The 21,252-nt window shown below is 42.3% G+C and overlaps 1 protein-coding gene across 1 annotated transcript in view; it reads right to left on the reverse strand.

Moving 5' to 3' along the window:
• LOC125878809 (junction plakoglobin-like) overlaps positions 1 to 21,252 on the reverse strand; it is a 237,920-nt gene that overhangs the window by 72,999 nt on the left and 143,669 nt on the right. Inside the window, exons 4-9 of the mRNA XM_049560200.1 lie at positions 17,869 to 18,122; positions 17,539 to 17,777; positions 7,704 to 7,905; positions 7,465 to 7,609; positions 7,283 to 7,386; positions 1,848 to 1,967 (exon numbers count right to left, since the gene is read on the reverse strand). Of these exons, the coding sequence (XP_049416157.1) occupies positions 1,848 to 1,967; positions 7,283 to 7,386; positions 7,465 to 7,609; positions 7,704 to 7,905; positions 17,539 to 17,777; positions 17,869 to 18,122 (1,064 nt within the window). The remainder of the gene's footprint in view (positions 1 to 1,847; positions 1,968 to 7,282; positions 7,387 to 7,464; positions 7,610 to 7,703; positions 7,906 to 17,538; positions 17,778 to 17,868; positions 18,123 to 21,252) is intronic.

A 21,252-nucleotide genomic window follows, 5' to 3' on the forward strand; every position in this document is an offset into this window, starting at 1 on the left:
TGTTAGTTGACATGCCCGACCCTGAGTTTTATTTGCCCCGGGCAATCGGGCAATCCTTATTGTTGAGCCCTGTACACATAAATCCAAGAGCTACATGGTCATTTTTCTTTGTTGTTTCACATAGGAATTATAACAACACAAGAAGACGTCAAATTGTGACCAGCTTTTAAAAGCTTTGCATGGCACTCAGAACCTCTAGTCCTGCAAGATTGAAAGTTTATTAAGCTGTGTTTATATGCACATATGCAACATGCATTGTATGCATACATAAATTAGTCTAAAAAGAAAAAAGATAGTGTGGATTTAGTCAGTGGCAATCAAACAGAGTTATGGCTGCTTTCACCTAACCTTTCAGTTTGGCTCAGACTCACTGGCATGCATTTGTCTGTTTAGTTTTGTCTGTTTGGGCTGGTCTACAAGTTGCCAATCAAATTATGATGCAATCTAAACCAGCTTGTCCGGTCTAAAACTGAATTTGTGTTAACCAGACCAAAATCAACTGAAACTTGATTCATTTGTGGTGTGAAAGCAAAAACCAACCTCAGAGTTGTATGATAGTAGCAGCTCAGCCACTAGAGAAAATGTTGGAATTGTATGTTTCTGCAAACCATGAATACATTACATTTGCATGTGTCATAAGTATAATATCAGTAGTATATCAGCTGGTTTTGTCCTCTGTGTTCTGCAATTTGGCAGGCATCTTGTCTAGGTGACACACCATCCACCTCCACGTGAACAAAGTCAACTGATATACCCCTTTTCATGGGCTGGCTTGGATTGGTTTGGGCCATCAGCCTAGCGCTGCAGCGATTTGCAGAGTGACCCACTTGAAGGTGTGTCTTTCATTGATGAATGCTTGTCTTAAGTGATGACGTTTAAAACCAGAGCACTGATCCACAGCTAAAGTTCCCAATTATAATTGCTGCAAGTGTTTTTCCATCACACAGTAGGGCAGGTAAAAAAAAACATTTGCCTGTTGGAGATGAGCTATTTGCAGAGATGCAGTAAGAGCCTGTTATCTGCAGCTCTTCATCAACAACTGTGGCTGTTTCTCTGGCAGACAGGCAGAGGTAAGTAGAGCGGGAATTGGCTGCAGTCGGCGAGACGTCACCGCTACCCATTTGAGGGCTGGTGGCCCTCCTTCCCAATATACTGTGTCACTTTAGAATTATATGATACATTTAAAACCTACAAATGTAACATATCTGTGGTTTGTGGAAATGTACGATGCCAATATTTTCTTCTGGCGACTGGGCTGAGTATCTCATACTTATGACCGTACTGTAGATTGAAATATATGATGTAAGGTGACGGACGGCATGGTAGTGTAGTGGTCTGTGTGTCGCCTCCCAGCAAGAGGGTTCCTGATTCGATCCCAGGCGGGAGCCCTTCTGAGCGAAGTTCGCATGTTCTCCCCGTGTCAGCGTGGGTTTTCTCCGGGTACTCCGGCTTCCTCCCACAGTCCAAAGACATACAGGTGACTCTAAATTGTCCATAGGTTTGAATGTGAGTGTGAATGATTGTCTGTCTCTATGTGTCAGCCCTGCGATAGTCTGGCGACCTGTCCAGGGTGTACCCTGCCTCTCGCCCAATGCCAGCTGGGATAGGCCCCCCTGCGACCCCCAAGAGGATAAGCGGTTACGAAAATGAATGAATGAATGTAAAGTGACTCAGAGTTCTGATATTATGAGACTATATATATCTCATTCTCAACTTTCGCAGAACAGTGGAGGATGTTATGGCAGCAGTACTTACAGTTTGTGAGTTACATGTTCAACTATTAAATATAGCAGTGTGTCAGATGTCCACACATTAGGCTGTGTTATGTATTATCTCATAATAGTTACCTTGTTGCGTGAGTTATTACAGGTGAGGTTGGACAGGATACCAGTTGCGCATGTCAACATGTTGACATCATCTGAGCCCAGCTGGGTGACCAATATCTGCAGCAGACCATCTAATCCCTCCTACAGAGAGAGACCATTGGGAGACAGACAGACAGAGAACAAATAAACAAATCATAGCACTGATAGCTTTGTATAAGCTTCCATACAGCACGGTTAACAGTAACAGTCTTACAACTAAGCCACTGATAAAGTGTATGTTTGCGCTCATATTTAATTAATTGAACAAATTTCTTCATATTTCTGTTCCCAGGATGAAACACTGGAAATAAATGAGTAGCAGGACGTAAACTAAAGTGACCTGAAATAGATGACAGATGTGAAACATCAGCAGCAGCATTAACAGCTGCTACTGTCTGTTTTTATTTATTTATTTATTTATGTATTTTGTTGACTTTTTGGTCACTTAACTTATGATAAATGTTGCTAAACACTACAGTTTGACTACCTCTTTGACTCCTCAATGTTGTTTCCAAGTGGCAACATCCGCCACAAAATTAAACCAATGTGAAGAGACACAAACCGCAGATCCTCGAAATGCCACTTGAGCCTGGCTCCAAAAGCAAGTTAAACCCCTACAGACCTTAAAGATGTTAAAATGCTCAACTTGACGGCAGAAATAAACAACCTGGTAAACAATTGACAACCTGGTAAAAAAAAAAAAATCAGTGTCTGTCTTTTTCGCTAATTTCAACCCATTCTCATCTGCAGGTCATCCAATACCCACACTTCATCGCGCCCCTCAGCATTTTACAGCCACACACAGGGCACCCTTTAGTGTCTCTATGTGAAGCACAGCTGAAACAGTTTGTAACACGTGATACATGTTGTGAAACAGTCACACTTTGCAGCAGCAAAAGTATTTGGTTAGGTTCAGAAAAAGATTATGTTTCAGGTTCAAATAATCACATTTCTAACACAATAATGTAACATGTTATAAATTTCCTTATGTTACATCTTACAAAATTGACTTTTGGTTTTGGACATGAACTGCAACCTCCTGGGTGAAAGTCCCGGTGTGTTTGTCCACCTCCCCTGATGGGTTTATATTGGAGTTAACTGAAAGCCAAGTGTGTCTCATGAAGACACTAAAGGTTGCCTTTGGAGTCAATAGCACATGCTGAGGGGCATGACAAAGCATTGGTATTTAATGACATGGGAATGAGAATGGGTTACAAATTTCCCCATTCATCACAACTACACAGGGATAAACTTTTATATAACTCACCCATTTAAATGTTATTAAGACTACCACAGTCTATAAGGCAGCTCCACCCTCTCATCCAAATATGGTCACTTCTGTCTTCAAAAATAAGATGACAAGGGCTAAGTTGAAGTTTCAAAATGGGAGTCTGCAAACCAATGGGATGTTATGGTGACTAGGTCCATCAATTTATACAGTCTAGCAGGCTATATAATGTGATGACTTCCTTTGAGCCGGGGTCATAATGCGGAGCGCATAAGCACACAAAGACTGAGCAATTTAGTTCGACCAGTTCAACTTTTCTTTATTTTTTTTTTTGCCTGAATCAAGATTTTTAAGTGTTAAGTTTCACTGCTTTGTCTTGTACCATTTTCCAGATTATCCATATTATTCCAGAGTACTAAGTCAATAAACATGCCAGATGCACCTTGGAAGCCTTTTCCACTATGGGAACTTAAAAAACAGTCATTTAGAGCTTCACTTAATCTCATCCACACCCAGAGCCTTGCTGCTGTGAAGCTTTTTGGCTACCCCAGCAACCTCTGCCAGGGTGAGAGTTCCCCAGAGTCTTTAGGTGCTGCCTCCACCACAGAGGACATGACAGCCGGGTTCAGGAGCTCCTCAAAGTGCTCCACCTCTCAACGATATTGCCTATTTGGGTCAGTTCTCCTTCTCTGCTAAGCACAGCCTGAGACAAGTTCTGCTTTCCCTTCCTGAAGTGTGTAACCGTTTGACAGAACTTCCTTGAGGCCAACCAAAAGTCCTTGTCCATAGCCTCCCTGAACTCCTCCCACACCTGAGTTTTGCTTCAGTGACCACAACAGCTACAGCCCTTCTGGACAACCAGTAGCTGTCTGCTGCTTCAGGCGACCCCTGAGCCAGCCAGACCTGAAAGGCCTCCTTCTTCAGTCTGACGGCCTGCCTCATTGCTGATGTCCACCAGCGGATCCTTAGGTTGCCACGATGATGGTCACTGACAACCTTCTGACCACAATTCCAAGCAGCCACCTCCACAATGGAGGCTTTGAACATGGATCACTTGGATTCCATGTCCCCAACCTCTCCCAGGATGCATGAGAAATTCTTCCAGAGGTGAGAGTTGAAGACCTCACGGACATTGGCCTCAGTTAGATGTTCCCACTTCACCCTCACTACACTTTTGGGTTTACCAGGTCTGTCCGGCTGCCTCCCCTGCTATCTGATCCAACTCAACATCAGGTGGTGATTACTTGACAGCTCTGCTCCTCTCTTCACCTGAGCGTCCAAGACACATGGCCACAGGTCTGCTGATATGAACACCAGGTCGATCATCCATCTCTGACCTACGGTGTTCTGGTACCAGGTGCACTTATGAACCTCCCTGTGCTCAAACGTGGTGTTCATTATGGCCAATCCATGACTAGCACAGAAGTCCAATAACAAAACAACACTCTGGTTCAGGTCAGGCAGGCTGTTCCTCCCAGGCACCCCTTCCAGGACACTGCCCAAAGACTCCAAGAAGGCCGGGTACTTCGTACTGCTGTTGGGTTCATGTGCACGAACAACAGTCAGAGACCTTCTCCTAGCAACCCACAGTCACATCGAGGCAACCCTCTCGCTCTCTGCAGAGAATGCCAACACAGTGGCGCTCAGCCAGGGACTCGTGAATATCCCCACACCTGCCCGGTGCCTCTCACCCTGTCAGAGGAGAAACGAGCCGTTCACATTTCCACAAACCTCACCGCACTTAAGGGACTGTTCTTAACTTGTCAGAGGAGGAGGGTTGCTGGTTGATTTTTATTTTTTTATTTTTTTTTATTTTGATCTCCCATATGTTAATTACTTATTGATGCTGTTTTTGAAGTATGAATAAGTCAATAAGTAATTTATTCCATTGAAATATCATTGATGTATTATAGAAAAGTGATTTATCTTTTTATAAATGACAAAAGGCACATCTGCCTCATTTTCACTGTGGTATCGTGATACTACTCAGAACCATCAGGGCTCGACAGTGCGAGTGCTTCATTCGCATTTGCGACTAAGAATAGGTGTAAAAAATATTAAGGGGCACATGTGCCCATAAAAAAATCAGCCGAAGCAGCCTATATTTTTGTCAGTAAAAAACATGATAATCTAACCGCAAATGTTGGAGGAACTCCAGCTGCCTTCCCTCTTCCCCGTGTGACACGGTTATAGGCGGTTTTCCAAGCCACTGTTGGCACAATGAATATAAGTCCCACTGTTGGCAGGGTGGAAATAAGTCAAAGTGTGGCGGAGGCAGGGATGGTTTTTGCTATGCGCAATCTATGTGAGGGCGCATGAGCGCCCTCCAAAAAAGAAAAAAAAAAAAAACTCGCCAATTTTCTAGACTACCGCTCATTTCCACGTCAAGTTAGTGGCCCCCCCTTATTATTACGTTTCAACCAGCAGCAGAAAGGAAAGGCGAATCCTGGCGGTTGTGGGTTGAAAGGGGGGTCACAGACAGGAATACGGCAGAGGCTCATAGTGCTCTGCGGCGCAAGATAACGGCTAACCGGCGACAGAGAAGTACGATTCCAGGTCCAGTAATTTCCTCTTTCATTGGTGTCATGACTGCCCAGTAGTACCTGGACAACCGAGCAGTGGCGGCACACAGGTATGTGGCATGTCAGAGGAGAAACGAGCTGTTCACATTTCTCTCTTTGTGGCAGGTAACGGTCCACAAATCTCACGGCACTTTAGGGACTGTTCTTTACTTGTAAGGGGAAGAGGGTGGCTGGTTGATTTTTATTTTATTTATGTATTTTATTTTGAGCCCCCCTATGTTAATCACTTATTGATGCAGTTAGGGACTGTTCTCCACGGCCAGGCTGTCGGCTGGGTGGGAATAAGTCAAAGTGTGGCAGAGAAGAGGGACTGGGAAAAGCGGCGGACCTCCAGGGAAGCCTGCTCCGTTCTCCCTGCAATTAGGGACCGTTCGCCATGGTACCGTTGCTGGGCAGGGTGGAAATAAGTCCTGCAGAGTTTCAGAGGACCTGGAGAATGTTTTAGGATAGTAATAACATTATATAAGATAATCATATTGCAAAGATAATATACAGTATATAAGATAATAACATTAAAGACAAAATTAAATTGCAATACTTTTTCAAAACTTGATGATTTTACCTTTCTGTACATTTTGGATACAAATTCATTACATAATTTTGCTTGTAAATGTCTATTTGCATCACGTTTATTACGGAAAACACATTATTTGATCAATTTACATTGTGCCCCTAAAGTTCTTTGTGCGCTCCTTACTTTTTCAACTTAGGAGCACATGTGCTCCTTGGGGAAAAAGTTAGGGTCAAGCCCTGACCGTGATGCTTTCACTGGTATCATACCGTGGGTCCCAATTTTGGTACTGTGACAACACTAACAGATTCTGTAACGTTATTTGACATAGATGAAAACAAATGCTGTACATTTATTCTTTCATTTGTTCCATTTTAGATGATAGCAGTGGACCAATTTCATATGTTTACTTACTTACTTAGCACTTACCTCTTGTTTAGAATAGAAACTCAATAAAATTTATGTTGTTGACACCAAAAACCTGTAAGGTCTACTTTTTCTACACAGAAAATTCACAGGAGGAATCGATAAAGAATCGGATCGATAAGCAGAATCGATAACAGCATTGATATCAATAAAATCCTATCAATTCCCATCATTTAAAGACAGTTATGTTGGCCTCCAATGATTTTCAATAGGTTGCCATGGCAACAGTGCCTTAAGAAGTATATCACTCCTTTCTGATAAAGAATGAGAACCAGGATTGGAAATTAACACCAGCCACTTCCCAAATGCTGGTAAAATATGCAAATGGACTTTCTTCATGTACCAGCCAACAGAACAACAGCCAACCACAGCAGCAGGTGGACAAAAAAGTTGATTTCCAATCCTGATGTGAACGCATAATCAAACAAGCTACATCTGCTCATGGGAAAATATAGGTTGTATCCTGCTCCCCTAGCACTGGACACTGGAATCACTACTAGTGCTACTATTAAAGTCAACTCAATTCAATTTTGACAAATCACAATTTGCCTCAGAGGGCTTTACAGCATACGACATCCCTCTGTCCTTTGGAATAGTACTAGTAGTGGTAGTAGCATCAGTAATATTCTTAGTAGTAGTACTCAGTAGTAGTGGGTGGTTCAATACGTACCTGTTTGGTTGCAGCATCTGACAGATTGCGTAGCGTCCACAGACAGTTCTGAATCAGACGCTGACTGGAACCTGTAAGATGTTGGCCCAAAGCCTGCATACCACCTGCACACAAACATAAACAGATGTACACATACGTCGACACTGAATGATCTACACTCATCTTCAGTGATGTAGACATACCAGCCTCGACAATCGCTGGCTTGTTGCTGGGACAGACAGACAGCACTTTAAGAACACGACTAGTGGTCCACAGCAGCTTCTCATAGTTGTAGTTCCTCATGATGAACACCAGACCCTCTGGGCCCCCATTGGCAAGAATGATCAGCTGACAAAAAACAGGAAGTAGAGGGTGTAATTTTGGAATACATAAGTGGACATACAAGGATCTTCTACCCAGTGTCAGGGTCTTCTCTCCTCACCTTGCTCTCCTGGTTGCCATAGGACAGGAGCTGCAGACAGTCGGTGGTGATGGCCAGGAACTTGGGGTTACTCTTTTTCAGTAAGGGAACCATCCTTTGCAGGCCATCAGCAAGACGCACCGCCATCTTGGCCCCCTCTTGATGCAGCAGCAGGTTGTGGAGGGTGGTGATGGCATAAAATAAGACTGATTCCACCGGTGAACTGCATGAGTGAGATAAACAGAAGAAGAGAGAGAAGAGCAGGATATAGAGATTTCATAAAATGACCTAATTTCAAGGGGCATTAAGCAATCTATGACCTTACTGACCTCTATCAGCCACCAATATTTCATTCTACACAAGGTTGTAGGACGTAGGGTGAAAAAGCTTTTGTAGCTAGTGTTGCTTGCTTACAGCACCATCCTGCATCACTGAGAAATTGAAAAGGCAAGTTTGCGTGTGTATGTGTATGTGTATGTGTATTTTCTCTTTTCAGAAAGTTGGAAATGTGGAAATGCATCAGGTGAAGCAATCACAGTGGCATTAATATGGATCGACAACTTTTGAACTTATGACTTAACAACAAACCTACTACAACCAACTGCTTTGTGAACATACCTGCAATTTATACAATCAAAAAAAAAAATATAATAAAAACCTTTGAACCTTGGATCTTTTTACTCAGTTTTCATTTACAGACTTTGGGCTTTGTCAATACAGCAAGGCATGTCGTATCCGTATGACTTTAAGAAGAAGTGGTACGATTTTGATTAGAAGGGTTATCATACATATTGTTAAATTCATTCTAGTTGCATGGCTCTAGTGTTTTTTCCGTCAGTTGGTACTTTGTTCAGCCAGTTCTCATCTTCAGATCTTCAAATACCAATGCTTATCATGCCTCTCGGTGTGTGATATCGACATCAAAGGCAACTTTTAGAAGCACTACGCTTTAATGTACCCCCACCGTGGCAATACTTGACACTAACAGCAAGTAATGTAATATAAAGAGCATGAAAATGTGCAAGAAACAGTGGGAAAGGGAGTTGGATGGGTCACACAAAGCAAGACTTTCGACCAGGAAACAATGCTTTATGTCACATGTATAACCAAAAGTAAACATTGTTTTAACCTAAGGTTATGGAATTTACCTGCAGTCATTGTGCACTGACTTCAGTCCTGTTTTATGTTTATGTCACATTGGCTACGGTTACATGATGGCTTCTCATTCAGAATGAAATGAATCTGAATGAAATCATTCAGAATTAAAGTGTTTCCAGGTAGTTTACATGAGAAATATTCATTCCGAATGAGGGTTTACACGGGAGATCAGTTTAATCGCCTTTATTCAGGTCTGCGCAAGGTTTGGGGCAGGGAAGGTTTCTGATTGGATAGGGGGCGGGGGGGATGTTACGTGTTTATGTTTACCAGAAGAAAACACTGTAGTCCTCGCTCTTGATAACAAGATGCTTGACGATGCCGTTCTTAGTGCCTTTTTCGGGCTTGTTTTGCTTATATTCTTGAAGCAGCAGTACGACAACAACCTTGTTCTGCTAATGCTTCATCTGTTGAGGTGGAGAAGGGAGGTAGAAGGTCGAAGAAGGGAGGCAGAAGACCGTGCTTTGGCGTATGGAAACCGGTGAGTGCAACGAATCTGACTCCTCTATCTCAGCCCGTTGCTATGCACGCTACGTCATCGCACTAGAAGGGCAAGGAAACGAGCATGCACAGAAAGAACGGAATGGCTGGAATCGGGTAGGAGGTGTATACAAGACAGAAAAATTCTTCCATTCGGGTTCTGAAAAGGAATATTCCACCCCTGTGCACCCGATTAGATTTTCTTCCGGGTTGGCTGTTTTCATTCAGGTTGAGGTGTTTACAAGGAGTATTTCTATTCGGGTAGGGCTTCCAACCCGAATGCAAAAGGAATACATGGCTCCATGTAAACGCACGTATTAGGTTAAGTAACTAACATACTTATTTTACCCAAAACATGACCTTTATCTAAACCTAACCAGGTACTTTTTTTTGCCTAAACCTTACCACAATCCTTTCACAATATTAACCATGTTACGTATTTCAGCTGTGAGTCACACATAGAGGCCATGTTTCCACCAAAAACTTTAGGTATTGTACCTTTTAGAACTATAAGTAACACTTTGGACATGTACGTAGTCCCTAGATATTTAGCATTTCAACCACAGAGTACTCTTAAATGCTCTTACTCACAGCTCTGTCCAGTTCTGTAGAGGCCTGTACTACAAAGCCAGTTAAACTTACCCAGGGTATCTTTTTGTTATCTGGCTTAACTAACCCAAACAGTGGCCGTCTGGATAACCGGTACTACAAAGCTGATTATCAATTAGCTCAGTAAACCTATCCATCTACGAGCGTGTTCATGTGAAAGAGACGGGGTTAATTGTGTTCCGGTGTTTCACTGGGTGTCCCCCAGGGGTCAGTCTTGGGTCCACTTCTCTTCATCATCTACCTCCTCCCCCTGGGCACAATCCTTTGTCACCATGGGGTCCATTTTCACTGCTACGCCGACTACACACAGGTCTACATCTCCTCCAAACCCACCACTGCCATCCCTCCCACCTCCCTCACCACCTGTCTTGAAGACATCCGGAGCTGGATGAGCAGGAACTTCCTAAAGCTAAACGGCAATAAAACTGAGGTCCTGCTCATTGGCTCCAAATCCACCCTCATCAAGTCACAACACACCCCAGCTCCACCCATCATCATTGACGGATTCCCTGTACCCTTCTCCTATCAAGTCAAGAGCCTCGGCGTCATTCTGGACAGCACCCTCTCATTTGTACCTCATATTGAAAACATCAGCATTCTTCCACCTCCGCAACATCTCCAGACTCTGACCATCGCTGCCCCAATCCAGCACTGAAATCCTTGTTCACTCATTTGTCACATCCCGCATCGACTACTGCAATGCCCTCCTCACCATCATCATCATCTGACCACATCACCCCTGTTCTCATCCAACTTCACTGGCTCCCTGTACAATACCGCATCCACTACAAAAACCTTCTCCTCACCTACGAAGCTCTGCACAATCTAGTCCCCACTTACCTCTGTGACCTCCCTCAGGAATACACCATCCCCACCTCACGCCTCAGTACCATGGGTGCCCAAGCCTTCAGCTGCTCGGAACCCAGACTCTGGAACTCCCTCCCCCTACACATAAGACAATCAGACTCCATCACATCATTCAAATCCCAACTCAAAACCCACCTGTTCAAACTGGCATATTCACTCTAACTGGACACTGTAGACTACACTTGTTTTTATGTTGATGTTTTGTTTTAATGATGTCTTTTATCCTCTATGCTCTGTAAGGTGACCTTGGGTGACTTGAAAGGCGCCTCATCAAAAAAAAAAAAAATTATTATTATCATTATCATTATTATTATTAATAATTGTGAGCAACATAATCAGAACCATGAATGAAGTTGGCTAGCGGTAGCAAAAGTGTCTGCAACTACGACACAGTAAAATGTCACTGGTGATGGATGTAAACAATAATCTGCAATCTTTCAACAGAAAATGTAGAAACATTAAAAACACTATCCTTAAATTACATGCAGGTATCGCTGAGGTATGGGCCTATGTGACATTAGTATAGAGTATTTTTTCCTGTTCAGTTGGATGATGCTGATATTACTACTCTGAATATAGCACAAAAAACTTTTAAAGTAATGTCAGACTTTTTCTGCTACTGAAGTAAAGGGTGGAAAAGTAGTTAATGACTGATGAGGGCTATCTGACCCAAATGTGGCATTTATAACAACGGGAGTCAATTAACAGTGTGTAGATTATTTTACAAATAAAATATTATCTGTTTTATCCTAGTTCATCACATAGGTGTCTCATTGTTCTGAAATGCAGTGACGGAATCAGAGTGTAAAAGTAGCAGTACTATCGCTGTGGACTAAAATAAACTTTGCATAATTTCAAATAGTTCTAAAATCATGTGTTTAGTGTTGTAAACAATCTCTCCATTTGTTAAAATCAGTTTTAAAACCAGTGGAAATAGAACCCTGAAACGATTCTACTGACCTATAACAAAATATAGGCTCCTCTTTTTTACCCCTCACTCCTTTCATGGCTACTTTTTTCTTCAGTGATCTGATTGGTCAGAGGTTGGGGTGTTGACAGACTGTGATCTGAAACCCCGAAATGAACCCGCTCTGGAGAAGGTTAGCTGTTCAACATAAGTTACCATGGTGATTTATCCCGGTAAAAAGACTACCAGCTTCGTAGGACTGGAAATCCAGAGTTAACCCTCTAAGTTACCTCGCTAACTTCAAATCCTACTTCATAGTACAGGCCTCTGGTATTTCCTCTTCACTGGTGATACAGAGGAATGTCTGAACCTTGTTTATTGTCCATACAATGAGGTTGCATACCGACATTTTCAAAACAAACAAAAAAAAGAACAGGCTGGAGAGAGTCTCTATCGATGGGATATTTCAAAATAGTGGGTTTGTGCATTGAGTCCTTGTCAGGCAAGAGCAGGGGTGTAGTGCTGCCACAGCACACTGAAATGATGTTCCAACACATTTTTTGTCCCTCTTTGAGTGAGAGACAGAATATTCACAGTTCACATAATCTTGTAGAAATTCTTTTTTTTTTTTAAATGCTTGACGACCCAATCATCACTAAAAGCATATGTCATTGAAGAGAGACTATACAAACAAATGGAATGGTCAAGTTGTCATATTGAAATTTAAGGTGTGTCAATAGTCACGTTGTCAACTAGTGCAATGAGCAACATGCAAGAAAATGTCCCCTCAAAACTTACCACCTTTGCACAGTGATTGTTTTTTTTAAGTCTATAGTTGTTAATTGTTAACTAGTAAAGATGAAAAGGCAGCAAACCTTTTTTAAGAAAAACATCCTACTGACCAGTCAACAGACTGCAGTGTTTCTAGCTCAACCTTTTAGTATTGGATCGGTGTGCTAGGTACCTCAACAGAGTGGTGACAAAAGTAGTACAGAATAGAACCATTCTATTGGTACCAACTACAACTTTTCAGCATTGAAATGCAAAAATAACCATTCTAATGTGTGGCAAACCTAACCGATCTGAACTGGACTGCTTAGTTTGAAAGGAAGCTTAAAGAGTTCCCTGTTTGTTGCTATAAGACACTGTTTCTGTTGTGTCCTTTTTTTGTGTCCTGACTGAAATATCTATGACAATATCCTCAGATAGTCAAGTTTTGCTCAAGAAAAATTGTCCTAATGCTGCTGATCCTCTGAATTTTCATCTGATGTTGTCATTTAGTCAAAATTCCAATACTTCATGACAAAGTGGCTGTAAAACTAAGGGACTCCTTACAAACATGGTATTCAACCTGGGGGCGATGCCTGACGTCGAGTGTTGTGTTTCTGACGCGCATTCTCGTCAGCTCGTACTGGATCCTTTTGGCATTTTTTGGATAAGCTAGCAAAACCATGACTTAAAAAGTTGTTTAAGAATGAAATTGTCACTACATCAGTAATACATGAGACAGATAGTCTGTAAAAATAATCATGTTCCTCCCCCCACTCCTTGTGCTTTAATAGCATTTGCTAGAATCTACCATGGCTCTTGGAAAACAACCAATCAGAGCTAAGGAGTCTCTGATGCAGCAGTCAATCATATCAATCACTGCTCATAAACTGTGGCCAAGCTGTCAAACTAGGCAGCGCTGAGTAAATATGAATATAATATATATAACCACAATAACCAGAAGTATACAAATAAGTATTTATTGTTACTACATGGTGGTGCAGTGGTTAGCATTGTCGTTTCACTGTTGCCTCCCAGCAAGAGAGTTCCTGGTTCAAACCAGAGTTTGCATGTTCTCCACGTGTCAGCATGAGATTTCTGCGGGTACTCCAGCTTCCTCCCGCAGTCCAAAGAGATGCAGGTTGAGTTAACTGGCGACTGAACTGCCCATAGGTGTGAATAATTGTCTGTCTCTATATGTTAGCCTTGTGATAGTCTGGTGACCTGTCCAGGGTGTCCAGTGTTAACTCCAGCCCCCACATGACCCCCAACAGGATAAGGGGTTATAGAAAATGAATGAATGAATTGTTTTTTCAGATAACTGTATTCTGGTCAGGGTGGGAAACCTTCTGAAGAAGCATTTTACATGAAGCAGGCTCCTCACTGTTTAACTTGCTTCTGAAAGCTGGCACCTCTAAACTCATTATTAAGCGTGCAAAGTCATCCAGTGGGCTGGACTGGACAATTTGGTGGGCTTCTTTTGACCTGCGAGCAGTATGTTTTACACCCCTACTCTACGTCAATGTGTTTAACTTGCCTCTGTCAGGGTGGAGGTTTAGCCTCCCTTTATGTGTAAAAAACAGCTACAGGATTTCTTAAATTCCTGCAGCTACTGACTTTTAAAACAAAATCAGATTTGGTTGCCCTGTTAGTAGTTGTGGATGTGATATGGTGCTCCCTGGGTTATTATTTGTTTTGGTCTTCTGTCTCTTTGTTTCCTCTGCCGGTTTTGGTATCAAGTGAAAATGACAACAGTGATGTTGGCCTTAACCAGTGCACTTATGTTTATTTGTGAATGTATTAATATGTCATATGGGTTGCCATTTTCATTAATTGTCTGTATGTGGTATTTACTGCTAATGACTGTTGTTTGGAAGCCAAATTATCCCTCAGGGACTCTACATTAAATGATATTTAGAGTGTAAATGATATTTAGAGTAGAAATAGATTCACGAACACAGTTAACCAAGTAAGGGAGGAAGAGAGCAATATAACAGTACAAATATATTATTATAATAGTAAAGCTTATTTAAATTGATATTCATCTTAAATCCATGGATCATACATGTAGTCTGTCAGTAGGCGGAGGTCATAACGATTTATATGGAGGGGAAGAAATAGGAGTTTTCTGATATTAATGCCTTTTTCCTGTGTCTAACCAGATTACAGCCCAGTACCACACACACATATAAAGACTGTATTGTATGCAAGAGCCTACAGAGGGTGACAGTGGCAAACAACAAAACCAAACATCCTGAAAAAAATAAAAGAGAGGGGAAGTGAGGGTGAGAGAGGGTGTTTTAATAGGCAGAGGTGAAGAGGGACAGAGAGAGAAAAGCTGCATGTTAATAGCATAAATGGAAGTCACACACACCAAACAGGCTGCTCTCTTTGAAGCTCTTTTAGTTTAGATTCTTTTAAATTCAATTTTCTTTCATTTTCTGTGTGAATTAAGCTCCCGAATCAATTATAAGTGTGAATTATCCTCCTCTGTTAAGCCTCAGTGTAAGGGATTAACTCTGCAGCCCTGCTTGGGGGTTGGAAAGACCCAAATTTGGTGCTAAAATTGAAGGCTACCCTTGTATCATCATCTGCTACAGTTGGCTAGTTGGCCTCTGATTGCCATTTTGGAGGTGGAAAGCTTTCAGTGGCTCTCCACTTGGCAATCTGAACAACTTTAAATTTCAACCCACTTTGAGTCTTTGCTAAACTTCTGAACCCTTTTTCCACAGCACAGATTGCAGAGAGGGTGGTCTTCTTTTTTTTTTTTTTTAAATCAGCATAAAAATAAGCAGCTAAAGATCCATATGTTTCTTTTAGGAGCTGGTTAAAGACCTAATATGGAGCTAAAAGAGAGTGAACATTGGACTGACGCTCATCAGGTGGCCAGAAATGACCCTGAAGATAGTGATAATATTGATTTGTAAGTGCTGGACGTGTCAATAGACAACAGTTTGATAGTCTCGCCACCAGACAATCAGAGATCTCCGCCTTCTGATAGTCTGGGGACACTCCTTTCTAAAGTGTGTTTAACACACCGGAGAAAACGGCCAGCAACAAAGCAACGCCTCTTGCATTTTTGAAAAGGACACGCCCTCCCGGAAATGTGCGCTCCCCCTTTTCTCGTCCGCAAGGAAACAAACACACAGAGAGCCTGAAAATGGATGCTGAGAGATTTAACTCCGTTTTATCAAACGTATGCTCAGTCCACAAGATTGTGGAAATGAAGGACTTACAGCGACTTTGTTTAAAACTTTTAACGCAGTCTGACTATGTTTACGAGCACAAGAGTTCAGCGAGCCACCGAAGGACCGCCCTGTGGATTTACTATTGGTTCTGCAACGTAGGGAGTTTTTTTAAACTCTGAAATTGTATCCACCCGTCTAAACACAAAATCAGGGAGAAAGACATCAGTTCTTAGTTAAGCAAAGCATCTAAAGACTGACTTGTGAGTCTAACAGTTTGATAACTAATTTTGCCATATCAAAAGATGATAATATGTCAGTGTCGTGTTCGCAACTTACTGGTACTCCGCTGTGGTCAAAAATCAGTAATTGCAGGTTTAAAGGATCTCTCTCATCCCAATGCATAGTTTTTACAACCCAGTTTAAATGGAACCACACCCACATATGCATAATGGAAGTGGGTTGTCAGATGTCAAGGCCCAATTATTGACTGCCAGCCTGAAGCTTCAGGTAGTACTTGCTGTGGTATGCTGGCACCCTATGAAGTGGCCCAGGTTGAGTTTATTGGTGGCTTTGAACAACACCGTTTCCAAAAAACACTGTGGCCCTCTCACAGAAAGACAGAATGTTGGGTTTTAGATGGCCCTCTGCCTCCTGTAAGCTATCTTTATGTCTTGTTTACATATGCATGCCGCCCCTGTGTTCATGTGTATTTTATAAATAGTGGGGGGTTGTGAGACAGAGGCACTGTGAGGTACATCCATGGGTGGGCTAGCCAGCTAGCAGCAGTCTCTTCACCACTGGATCAGCACATTTTCCAACTTTGTGGTCATTTCCCCCCACTTCAGGTGGGGGGAAATGAGACATAGGTACATTTGTGGGTGTGCTGGCTTGCCATCAGCAGTCTCTTTCAAAAGCCCTGGCTAGCAGTAGGCTAACAGCCAGTTATTGGGCAAGAAGTCTGGTAGCCCACTTTCATTATGCAGAAGTAGGCATGGTTTCATCTAAAGTGGATTGGTTTACATTTTTCTAAGTCAATTTTCTTCCATTTTCTGTGTGAATTAAGCTCCCAAATCAATTATGGGTGTGGTCTATCCGACTCTGTTAAGCCTCAGCGTAAGGGATTTACTCCGCAGCCCTGCATAGAGGTTGGAAAGAGTTTGGTTTGGTGCTAAAACTGAATGCTACCCTTTTATCCTCATCTGCTACAGGTGGTCAGTTGGCCTCTGATTGCCATAATGGAGGTGTAAAGCTTTCAGTAGCTCAGTGCCTGAGACTCCGCTAAACTTTGGTCATCTTCTGAACCCTTTTTTCCCACAGTTTGCAGAGGAGGTGTGGTTCATCTGTCTTTTTTTATCAGCATAAGAATAAGCAACTAGGCTAAGACCCATATATTTCTTTTAGTGTTGACAGAGACCAAAACAGAGCTAAAAGAGAGTAAATATTGGACTGACTCATCAGGTGGCCAGAAATGACTCTGCAGATAATGATACTGTTGCTTTGTAACTGCTGGATGTGTCAACAGACACCAGTCTGATAGCAACTTTCTGATCACTGGATCAGCAAACCTTTCAGCTTTGTGGTCTTCAAGTGGCTGGGAAGAGACAGAGGGGTCGTGGGGTACATGGCTTACTAGCAGCACTCTCTTTAAAAGGCCCTGGCTAGGTATAGGCAATATGCGCTTGACATCTGGCAGTCCACTTTCATCATGCAGAAGTGGCTGTGGTTTCATCAAAAGTGGGTTTAAAAAATGATACACCCGTTCTTCGCCAGGAATACCTCTGCAGTCTAATGGGCAGATTGCTCCCTAGGGCATGAACAACTATTTTCAATAACACCAAGTTCAAACCCACTACTGGTAAGGCAAAATTGCCAGTATTTCTACCTTAGCATGCGGACAAGTGCTGGTATCCCTCCAGACTTGAAAATGGCTAGCAGTCCTTCCCTTTGATGCGACAGGCTGTGCAGCACGCTGGCTGCACAACGGGCTGTCTCCATGTCAACAGCTGTCGTCATGGCGCGCACCACGGCACCCACCATGGCCGGAGACTGCACCAGTACTCGACGACTGGCCTCCTTACGGGTCAGCTGGTTGACTATCATGGCCGCCTTGTTCACCACAACCTAGGAAGTAGAGCAGAAAACTGTGTAAAATAGAATGTGTCTGGAGGCTCAGTTAGCAAATTCTTAGTAAGTCAGCCTAACAGCAGCATACCGGATCATCATCCGCCAGCAGCTTGGTTAGCTCTGGTACCGCCCTTGTGGCCAGCTCGGCGTCGTCCTGGTAGTTTATCAGGTGGACTATAGCTGTCTTTAGAAGCTGGGAGGGTTCAGCCAGACGCTGCACGTTGCTCTGCTGTGATGGATCTGATTGAACGGGCATGGCTGCCTCTCCCTCCACAAGGGTCTCTGGGAACATGGCAGCCCTGACACGCTGAGCCCGGGTTAGAGAGTACTGAGCATCTAAATCTGTCACAAGGAGACAGAGATAGAGAGAGAGAGAGAGGGAGAGAGAGAGAGAGAGAGAGAGAGAGAGAGAGAGAGAGAGAGAATGTGAGAATGCTAGTGTGCATGTGTGTCTGAAAGCAAGAGACATCAAGCAAAGAAGACGCCGCAACAACACTGAATGGATTGTTTAAATAATGCTTAAATGTGTAATTAAAGTCGGGAGATGAAGTTTGATTCAACATCTAGCTAACATGATAATGAGTGTTATCTGAATATATTATTGAGTCCAATTTAAATCAAGTCTTTTGCATTAGTTCCCCAAAGGACAAATACTGAGTTGGAATGGGCCTCATTAAATGTGATCTAATTTCACTAAATATGGCTCAATCTGGTTTACTCTGGACTTAACAAAGCAGAGACATTGTGTGTGCCTCAGCACCAGCGGCATATACAGTGACACAACTAAATGCAATATTATTATGCATATCTAAATTAATGTGTTGAATGGTTTGTGGTAAGTGCTGACTCTTTGTGACTTGAGGACTGTGGTTGGATGTTCTGATAGTCCAGATACATAAAGCCAGGCTCAGTTTTGGGCTGATCTATCCCTGATTCAACCCTCTCAGCACTGGAGAAGGAATCCAGTATGGGACCTTGGTTGGTAACAATGTTTGGCCAATGTTATCTGGTCTGAAAGTCCGTCTGAAACTTCCCAAATTGTGTAGGCTCACTGAGGCTGCGATATTTTCAAATATGTTTGAGGATTTAAAATTTGTATGATTACAGTTCTGATTACATCTGAATGGGGCAGCAACATAAACATTCAAGCCCTTGAGGCTGAGATTAATGGGCATACTATTGACACATATTGAAACTGACAGGTAAAATGTCACCTCCAACTCACGCTGAAGAATAGACAATCTGTGTTGATTTCATTCCCCAACGACTTTCTCATCCAGACTCATTTAGCCTTCTGCTGTTGTTTTCCTCGCTGCAAAGCATTTTTAACACTACAGCAAAGTGTTGCACTATGTCAGTCTCCATTTTATTTACATCTGCTTCCCCATGACATCATGCGAGGTGGTGCATTCATGCTATTTGGCATGAAGATCTTTATTAAATCTTCTATCGTGTGATGCAATGTTATTTTCAAATCTTGCAATGTGTGCATATTTAAGATAAGAGAGAACATCTGTGAAGTTTCTCCCTATGTACATGATAAAACCCAATTTCAACATAATTTATGATTTTAAAACTCCTGTAGTCTGAGCCTGGCTTAAGGGTGTTCCAATGGAATGCTTTTGATGGTCCATATTGAGTGCTTCTCATCTATTCCCCCTTCATCAGGACAAAGTTTGTTAGTGCCATCCAAAAAGTATTAGGCTAACATTAAAGGTCCCTCAGACATTGGAACCAACTACCAATGCCTTAGCTACATGGGCTGCACTGCATGGAGATCATATACATAAAACCATGATTGGGCAATGGACACTGTACTCTGATCATGGACCAGACTTTCAGTGTTTATGGGGAGAAACACTATGTATGCATCCCAAACAAGCCACATATACGGGTAAAATAATGCATTATTGTCTTTTATATATGGCTTGTAAATGGTTCTAATGTTGAAAATTGCCAGTGACACAGCTGTGTTAGGCGTGATCCATCACGGTCTCTTTACTGTGTTTTGCAATATTTGTTTGGCCTCAGGTTTGATGCTGAAACTTTATACCTCAACAGCTGCGTGCCCTTCTCTGGATACAGCGTTCACTGGAGCTGAGTTGGGTAAGGGTTACTTTAAAAGTAATCAAAGTACTTTACTGCGTTACTTTTTTGAAAAGTGAACAGTTACTTTACTGCGTTACTCCTTGAGTAAAGTAATTCAAGTACTTTTAAAGTACTTCCAATGTTACTCCCTGGGAAAAGTACCTTAAGTACTTTTTACGTACATTTCCTATTGGGCAATGGACCACAGGGTGCTAACTAAGCCTACATTTTTTGTCTCCAAAATTAAAGTTATGGACCACTTGCCCTTCACTGAGATCCAATTCTCCCATCACAGCTGTCACTTTGACCAGTAGAAACACAGAAGGATCTGCTGCTGTAGACAACTGTATGACAACAACACCCCAGCGTTTTTAATATTTCCTCTAGATATGTTACCACACAGAGTAAAAGGGGAAATGATAGTGTGAAACAGCAGAGGCACTTTGTCAACCCGCTGAGTTAACATTACTGTCATTAGCATCAAGCTAGCAAACAATGTTACTTCTTCATAATGGAGACGGACATAAAGTAAGAAAATTAAAAAATAGTGGCGGGGCTTTTACTCACCACAACTGCAGAGGCTCCCAGCTTCATTTGAAACAATCTACATTATAAACGAGTCATCATTTATTAATCCCTCTGTGTCTTTACATTTTTACTTTTTATCTGCTCCTGTTGGCTTCATAAAGTTAACACATCATGCCGTCATTTCAAACTCAACACTTCCTGAATTTGTTTCAAATTAAAAGCCCCTTATAACCTTGGCTGAGAGAATCCCTCCATTTTCTAAATAGGCTTTTATTGTGAAACATTTGTAGGAACTAGTTGTGGAGGATACAGTAGCTTGACAGTTTGCCTACGGTGCTTCAAATGTAGCTCCTACCATCTGCTGACGCTTTAAGGTGACTACAACAACATGTCGGCTGGCACATGAACAGACACAGTGACTCAAATAATAGTGAAAGTAATAAAAATAGGACAAGAATAACCCGATGACATCACACACGTCATGAAAGACGACCGGGGATAATTGGTGAGTACCATCGTGTAGTGTGTCATGTCTGTCGGCCAAGTCACGGCACAATTTTATGTGTCCACGATCGTGTAATGTGACATAGTGACTTTCAGAACGGGCAGAAAAGTTGTGTAGTACTAGTGTGTACCAGGCATAATGCAAGTCCTGAGTCTGACCTGTCTGTCAGCGAGTCCTCCTCCATCTACTGAGTTGTGGGGATTTTACTGACGATCCTGCACAATGTTTTACACTCCACCATAGACAATGGCAGCATTTCTTCTACCACGTTACTTTGTAATGCGTTATACCCAACTCTGCACTAGAGTGATAGCAACCCATGCATCTTTTTATGTGTTATTTTATATCCAC

This window comes from Epinephelus fuscoguttatus, linkage group LG19 (genome assembly GCF_011397635.1).
Source record: "Epinephelus fuscoguttatus linkage group LG19, E.fuscoguttatus.final_Chr_v1".
NCBI classification, from domain to species: Eukaryota; Metazoa; Chordata; class Actinopteri; order Perciformes; family Serranidae; genus Epinephelus; species Epinephelus fuscoguttatus.